The 8,029-nt window shown below is 53.9% G+C and overlaps 1 protein-coding gene across 1 annotated transcript in view; it reads left to right on the top strand.

Annotated features, from left to right (window-relative positions):
* The window catches only part of TMEM80 (transmembrane protein 80), a 6,175-nt gene extending 1,793 nt beyond the window's left edge, over window positions 1–4,382 (top strand). Inside the window, exons 2-5 of the mRNA XM_069107920.1 lie at window positions 1,529–1,545; window positions 2,276–2,369; window positions 2,472–2,564; window positions 3,278–4,382. Of these exons, the coding sequence (XP_068964021.1) occupies window positions 1,529–1,545; window positions 2,276–2,369; window positions 2,472–2,564; window positions 3,278–3,483 (410 nt within the window). The 3' untranslated portion in view covers window positions 3,484–4,382. The remainder of the gene's footprint in view (window positions 1–1,528; window positions 1,546–2,275; window positions 2,370–2,471; window positions 2,565–3,277) is intronic.
* Window positions 4,383–8,029: the final 3,647 nt, after the last annotated feature.

Here is an 8,029-nt window from a genome sequence, read left to right as displayed (position 1 = left end):
TCTGGTCCGTTTCACCTCTGCGGCATCTCTGGTCCGTTTCACCTCTGTGGCATCTCTGGCCCGTTTCACCTCTGCTGCATCCCTTTGTCAGTTTCATCTCTGCAGCTTCTCTCCAATATGCCCACTTCTCTCTTACCCTACTCCTACCCTGGGACAGGCCCTTGTCAGTTCATACATGGACTATTGCAGCAGCTGCCGAAGTCAGCCTGCATCAAGTCTCTTGCCCTACTTCAGTCCATTCTCCATTCAGCCACCAAAGTATTCCTCCTAAAAGGGCCAGATCCAACTGTGTCACCTTCCTACTAAGTAAATTCCAGTCGATTCTGTTTCCTCCAGGATCAAATACAAAATGCCCATGTAGCATTCAGAGCCATTCAGAACTCAACTCTCTGCTCTCTTTTCAGTCTGCTTACACCTTAGTCCACAGCACACACTCTTTAATCCAGTGACATTGACCTGGCTGTTTCACCAAGAAAATCCTCCACCTGGCAGCCTGGGGCATTCTCTCTGGATGTCCTCCCTTCTTCTCTTGGGCCCCTGCCCTCCCTGGCTTCCTGTGAATCCCAGCTAAGTTCCCACCTCCTACAGGAAGCCTTCCCCAGTCCTCTTTGTTCTGGTCATTTCCATATTTCTTGTTTCTCCTGTCTGTAGCTTGTCCATGTTTGTGCTTGTGGTCCTTACCGTTAGAGTGTGACCTCCTGGAGGACAGGGGCTGTCTTGTCTTCCTTTGTATTCCAAGTTCTTAGCACAGTGCCTGGCACATAGTAGGTACTTATTAACTGTCACTGATTGCTCAGAATGTGGTACCAAGAATTGAACACAACACTGATGAACTAACTTGAATAGAAAAGCATTTATGAAGCACCTAACACATGCAGCACACCAAGGGTATAAAGTACATGTGGATGAAAAGCATTTCTATGGAAAAACAAACACTTCCCAATCTTAGCCCTAGGCTGGAAGGGTCATTAGGGCCGAGACGCCTTGGATCTCATCCCTGTCTGGGCTTCACTGTTGGCCCACTTCTCTCGGTCTCAGTTTACTCATGTGTAGAATGGAGAAATTGCACTAAACCATCTCTGAGGTCTTGCGTTTGGAGTTGAGAGCTGTGAGTTCCAAATAATTCGCGTCAGAGGAACGAGTTCATCTCTTTCACATCTTACGCCTTTCCCTTACATTTTCTCAAAGAAAGCCACGCCAAAAGGGAAAGGACATCGGGGGGCCTGGTGCATACACTCCCCCGTGGCCTGCCCATGTTCAGATCCATGCTTTGGGCCTCAGCTCTGCACAGTGCTGTGCCCAGGGCCCCATCTCCCACCCATGTCTCCCTCACATAGTTTCTCTTTGCTTAAAGATTAGGCAGGAACTGAGGGGGGCCACATACTGGGGCTCCAGTGTTGTAAGTGAGCCAGTCCTGCTGCTCTTTGAGCCCAGACAGCATCTGGGAGCCCCAGGGTATGACTGGCTAGCAGTGTCCCGGCACTCTGAAGGGCTCTGCTGGATTAACTGGATTCTGTTTTTCTTACAGGAAGAGCCTCCATCCTTGTATCCTTCCTGCTCACCCCCTTTTCAGGCTCTGAGCAGCCCCTGTTGGACCCACAATCTCTGAGAGCTCATGCAGTGGTTGACAGGCAGGGCTTGGATTGCCTACCCAGGGAGGCTCGGAGGCCTTGGATCAGGAGAGTCAAGTCAGATGGGTTTCTCTGTTTTCTCTGTGGCCAGTCTTAGACCTACGTCCTGATAGCCAGGACATAGCCACTGTGCCCTAGTCTCTTCATCTCTAAATTGAGGGATGACAGTGCCCATCACTCCCTGCTTTTATGGGGATGTCGTTAGTAAAAATGAAAGTGTAGAGTACTACTGAGTCAGTCAGGCCTGTCTGTGAAGCTCCTGGGGCCATACAGGTAGCAGCTAGAGCCAGCTCAGGCAGCTGTGGGGAAAGGACAAATGCAAAGAGATTTTATTTACATCATCTCATCTGTGGAGTTTTTCCTTCATGTGCTACCGCATGAAGGAAGCTGGACAAATGCGTCCTGGCTGGTTGGTTACCTGATCACGTGCCAGGATAAGGAGGGGGCCACACAGCATGTCTTTGTGTCAGGAACACAGCTGGCGGTACCGAGGGTCCAGCTTGTGCCTGTCACTCCCTGGTGGCTTTGTGGTCCCCCAGGAGGGCCGGGCTAGCCCAGTCTGCAGTGGTAGCACCTCCCCTCCCCATGGGCTGGGTGGCATTCCATAAACCTGACCAGGTTCCTTAACAACCGCGACTGCCCAGCTGTCCTCAGTGCCGCTGCAGATGCAGTTTTATTTGAGTGGATTCTATTATCTCTTCTATTTCCTGGTCTCGCAGCTAGGGATCTTTTACAAAAGTAAGTTGCGGGGCCTGCAGAGCTCATGTGGGCGCGGAGGTGGCGGCTTCGCCGTCCTCCATGCCGCTACCGCTAACTTGTCTGCCTGTTGTGTTGTCGCAGCACACCTTTTCTCTTATCCAGCCAACTTCTGGGCCCTGGATATGAGTCTCCTCTGGATCATGGGCATTCTGGAGGCCCTGCGGCTCTACCTGGGTGAGTGGGCTGGCCTGGACCCCCTGATCACAGACCCTGGGCATATTTGTCCTGTTTAACAAGTGGCTTTTCAGGCTTCACTTTACACTGTTATTAAACATTAATTAGTTTATCCAAAAGCCTCACCTGAAAGACAAGTGCTACTGGCCTTCTCCTGGGAGGCCACAGTAACTGCTCTCAGCGGCCCCCTCCCTGTGTCTCACATGCCCCCCTTAGTCCCTCACACACCTGGAGCCACGTCGATGGCCCCTCCCCCCCCCCTCTCTCTTTCCCTTGCTTGTCCTGCTCCCCACCTTCCCCATACTCTGACTGCCCAAGTCGTGGAGGCCCTGCTGGGGCAAAGACCCTGCTTTGGGCGGGATGGGGGGACCCCATGAGCTGCAGGGACTGTGCTGATGTGCAGGGGGAGGGGACCTTCGAGTGCTCGTGGTGCCCAGAAGCTTCTTTGACTAATATCTATCTGTTTCTCACCCTGCAAAGAGACGTCCTTTAGGGTTCTGCACAAAGTCAGACTGGCCTGGGACCTGGTAGCCTTCTTGACGATTTTGTGAGAAATTGCCCTTTCCCCTACATACACATTCCCATCCTCATGCACACATCTGCACTCACACACGTGTGCATGCACACACAGCGACAGCCTTAGGCCTGGCTCTCATGGCCTCCAGGGCGGGTCTCAGCAGGGGCTTCCCTCACGGAGTCTGCATCCCCCACAGGTGCAAAGGGCAACCTGACAGAAGAGGAGACCGTGTTGGGCAGCAGTGCCCTGCTGACCATCATCAACGCCGTCCTGTCTCTGTACTTCCTGCTGTGGACCACCTTCGTGCTGAGGATTGACGTTGTCCTCAACACCATTCTGCTCACTCTCTACACCCTGGAGGGCGTCCTGCAGGTGGTGACCATCGCTGCCTTCGTCAGCTAGCCTCCCCGGGGCTCCTGCTTCTCATGTCTCCGCCAATCAGCCCATTTAGACCTAAGACAGCTCTTCTCCTTGATGGACCCAGGAACCTGGGCTCCCCATCTGGGTGTGTTTGCCTCGGTTTCCCCCAGGCACTGGTGCCTCAGATGTCCACAGTCATACCTCTTGAGCCTCAGTTTCCTTGGTTGTAGCATGGGATAGCTGTGCCGTTAATGGCCCCTTCACAGGTGGTTGTGGCCATATTTCAGAAGCCCATTGTGGGTCCGGCTGGGTCCTGGCATGACTTTCCCCTTCCCTGATGAGGCTCCTTCTAGTTGAAACCCAGAGGCTCTGATCTGAGCTAAAAGGAGCTTCTGAGGCCTCTGAGCCTACCTCCCATTTTACAGATGAGGGAACTGAGACTTAAAGATAGTAACTTGCCCAAGGCCACACTGCTAAGATTTGGAGCTGGGTGGGCCCCTGGCCCTGTGGAAGGCCCGGGATGCCGGGACCAAGGGTAGGTATCTGTAGCCCGCAAACCAGTTAGAACTGCTACCAAGAGAGGAAAGACCAGCCAGGCCCTGGGCTAGGACAGTTTTCACAGGGTCCCATGCTAGCACTAAGGAGAACCTGGCCAGGCCAGTGGAAGTGGGTGGGAGGGGAGAGAGAAATGGTGGAGGTCCCATTCACAAATGAGGGAGAAAGAGGAAAGGGTGATGTGGATAAGTAACCGTGGCCCAGAGTGTGGTGGCAAATGGGAAGGGAGGAGGAGATGGAGCTGAGAACAAAGCCATCACTGTACTCAGGACCCTTTTTCTTCCTTGGGGCCTCTCTCAGCATCAGGCACCTTGTTTTTGTGAACATTGTGTGTTTTAGGGAGTTTCATGCTTTTTTTGTTTTCAAATAAAATCTGTGCATCCAGATTGGTTGTCCAGATGCCTCCAGATAAGACCAGCTGCCTTCCCTGGGCCTTTCTGGCAAGGACAGTGTGTCTGGCCCTGCTCCCTGGGGGAGCTCCCTGGGCCCCAACCCGGCCAGCTGCCCTGAGGCCAGGGTGCAGCAGCAGACGGTCCCATAGCCTCTGGTCCTTTGGCACAGAGCACAGAATTCAGTGCCAGCTCACCTGGGCACATGCACAGATCAGAGAGTGAATGGTCCCCCTGCATGCCCATCGCCCACTCCAGACTGCTCAGTGTCTGCATCATGCTGCCATTTACCCCCCCACCCCAGGTCCATTCACTGTCTTCCATTTGTTCCCATTGCTCAGAGGGAGGGGGAGGAATGTCAGTGACCAAGAACTGATGGGGACCTGTGTGTCTGTTGTTGGGTGAGAGCTGTCCCTAGTCGTCCCACGTCATGGTCTAATTCCATTGCACAAAGAGGTTTCAGGCTGGGAGCCAGGCTGGTTCATGGCAGCCTCTTCACTAGGGCTATCTGGCCTGGCAGGGGGCGAGGCCGATGCCCCTGCAGGATGGGCCTCCACCCCCCGCCTCCCTCTGTCTGCAGTCAGTCAGCCGTTCCTATCTGCCAGGCACTGAGGCTAGGGCAGACACCCCCAAGAAAGGATGCCTTTGAGAAAAGACAAACCATTAGCTTTAAGCCTTCTCTTTCTCCTCAGAAAAGCGAGTAGGGGGAGAAAATGCCATTTGCTGAGGGACTATGGGACAAATGACCCTTTGTCCTTTTTGGGAAGAGGCTCCTAGCCTCCAAGGAGGAAGCTGGCCACTTTGGCCTAGGTCCTTGCACCCCTCACCGCTGAGGGGACCCAGCCATCAGCAGCCCACCTGGCAGAAGTCACCAGAGAGTAAAGGTCAGGGGTCCAGGCCCACCTTGCAGCTTGTGGGTTAAGCCCTCTCTCGGGCCTGCATAGACAAAGACTGCTTCACCTTCCACATTTGGGAAGGTCAGAAACTGGTTGGAGACTCAGTGTCCAGTATGGGTCAGCCTGCAGGCTCCCCTACCCCACCCTCTTCCTTGGTAACACCTCTTCCCACTTTGCTGGGTGTTTTCTGCCTCTCTAGCCCAGTGTCTGCCAAATAGGATGGGGTGGGAATAGTGTGGAACGGAGAACAGAGGAATGCTTTAGCCAGGGCTAAGTATTTATGTGGTGCACCAAGCGCTGGGATAACAAGGGTGAAAGCCGGCCTGTTCCAAGCTTCGAGTCTACTGGGGGAGACCATGAGCCTGGAACGACATGGAAGGAAGAGACGGGATGAACTGCAGAGGGCTGGGACCTGAAGGAGCCTCGAGGCAGAGAGTCCCAGACACGGCTGAGGAAATAGTCCTGGAGTCGAGAGGCGGCTCTTGTACCAGGAGGAGCAGAGAGGTTGTTGTGGCTGGATCCCATAGGAGGAGAAAGATGGGAAAGCAATGACGCTTAGCAGTCAAACCGCACGTTGTATTTGATCCTGGAAGCAGAGGGTCCCTGGAGATTGGGGGATGACAGACCGGAATAGAGGCGAGGCAGGGAGACACCCAGCCATCGCCACGATCCAGGGTTAGAGGAGGGCAGGGGCAGTGCAGACTTGCAGTACAGGGGAGGGTGAAAGGGAATTGCTGGAGATGTGAGGCTGGAAGCCAACAGAGAGATTGGGGCATCGTCAGCACAGGGACATCTGGTCGTGGAATCCCAGGGAGCTGGCGAGATTCCCCGATGGAAGCAGAGGGCCCAAGACTGAGAGCTGGAGTCAGCTGTGATTCCGGGACAGGACCTTGGTGAAAATCCAACCGATGAAGCAGGAGTGAACAGGCAGGCAGGTAGGAGGAGAACCAGGAGACAGCAGTGTTCCAAAAACCTAGAGAGAAGAAAGCCCCAGGGAAAAGCCAGAGAATGCAGAGAGGTCCAAAGAGATGAAACCAGGAAAAGGCCTCTCCATTTGGCAATTAGATGATTGGTGACCTTGAGAAAAGGGTTTGCAGTAGAAAAAGATCAGAAGCCAAAGAGAGGAAACGAAGCACAGGCACCACAAGGTTACCCAAAGAAGCAGAAGACTGAGGGTTCTTTTCAGGATGGGGCGGATGGGCACTTCTGTAGGCAGGAGGGAAGCAGCCCGCAGAGAAGGAGAGATGAAAGGTAAGTGACAGAGATGGTGGCCTGTTGGAGATGGGATGAAAGAGGAGGCTTTGACGTCAGCCTTGGTCATCATGGGAGATTGGGTGAAGGAGGAGAGTGGCCAAAGGCACCTGAGTGAGGGGAGATCTCAATGTGCTAACGTTATGCTTAGTGAAATAGGGAACAGGGGTCTCTACTGAGAGAGTGGGGGGAGGAGGACCCACAGGAAGCTTGAGAAGGCAAGAGAAGATTTGGAATTGCCACTGTGGAGAGTGGGAGTGTGTTGGTTAGGGAGGTACACAAGATTGCCTAGCAGCAGTGAGGGCCCTGTTGAGATCATCTTCCTCATTCTCTTGTGACCTCCTTGTCTCTTTGCACCCCAGCATCAGGTTAGGGGATGTGAGGTAGAGGGAGAGGTGGAATGACCACAGAGACGGTCAGGTAAGGGAATTTCAGCGCTCAAGATCAAGGATTTGACGTCTCTCTATGGAATGGCGGCAGGTGGAAGAGGTTACAGAGAATGAAATTGTGGTGCTTGGGGAAGCATCAGTATATATGTATGTTGAATTGCCTTAGTGCAGGGCAAGAGGGCTGTGATTTAGGTCCCAAGGCAACTTTGGGTAGGATTGCTTACATCACCTCAGCCCCTCAATGTCTGAGAAGCTGCAGGGTCCCAGGAGTACTTGGTGCCAGAAGCAGTCCAGATCTGAGGCCAGATGAACGAAACTCTCAGGGCAAGGAGGAGATGATGTTCCCATGCCTCAACACGCAGGAAGTCCAAGGTGCCTGTAGTACTGAGCCCCCGCCTCTTCTGCATTTTCTCTACCCCCTCTCTCATCCTTGCACTGGGGGGAGTGAGTGGAAAGAGCCGCACGAGGAGGCCAAAGACCTAGACTCAAGTCTTGGCTCAGCTACTGGGCACCTGGGTGGCACAGTGGTTAGAGTGTGACCTTGGGCTCAGGAGGACCTGAGTTCAGATCTCACCTTGACCATTCTAGTGCTGTGGCCCTGTTTCCTCATTTGCAAAGTGGGTACAACAGCAGCCCCTCCCTCCCTGGATCAGTGTGAGGATCACAGGAGATCACTGTGCAGCATTCAACAGCGCCTGGCACATAGTAGGTGCCCAATAAATGCTACTCAATGCTTTTGTGATCATGGACAAATCAGGTTACTTCTATGGCTGCTGAGGTCCACGATTCCAAGTCCTGGAAAATGAACCAGACCGACTTGATTGTGGAACTAAGAGGCACTCCAAGAACTGCTGGGCCTGTAGGCTCAGGGAAAGAGAAGAAGAATGTCAGAGCCAATAGGAGATGATGGGAGGGGCAGTTACAGGCCTTCTAGAGCCCCTGGGGGGGCAGTTACAGGCCTAGAGCTGGGGGGGCAAGTAAAAACCTTTCTAGGCCCCCTAGGGGGGAGTTTCAGGGCCTCCAAAGCCGGGGGGGAGCAACAACACCACGCCTACAAGAGGCGCGGAAGGGCCACTGGCCGCCGACCAGGACGGGGGGTGCGTCGATG

The sequence above is a fragment of the Petaurus breviceps genome, unplaced genomic scaffold (genome assembly GCF_028583685.1).
Source record: "Petaurus breviceps papuanus isolate PSGF00001 unplaced genomic scaffold, PetGlider_PUasm1.0 90317, whole genome shotgun sequence".
In the NCBI taxonomy this organism is placed as follows: Eukaryota; Metazoa; Chordata; class Mammalia; order Diprotodontia; family Petauridae; genus Petaurus; species Petaurus breviceps.
The sequence above is the reverse complement of the archived record's forward strand: the minus strand, read 5'-3'. Positions and strand labels throughout refer to the sequence as shown.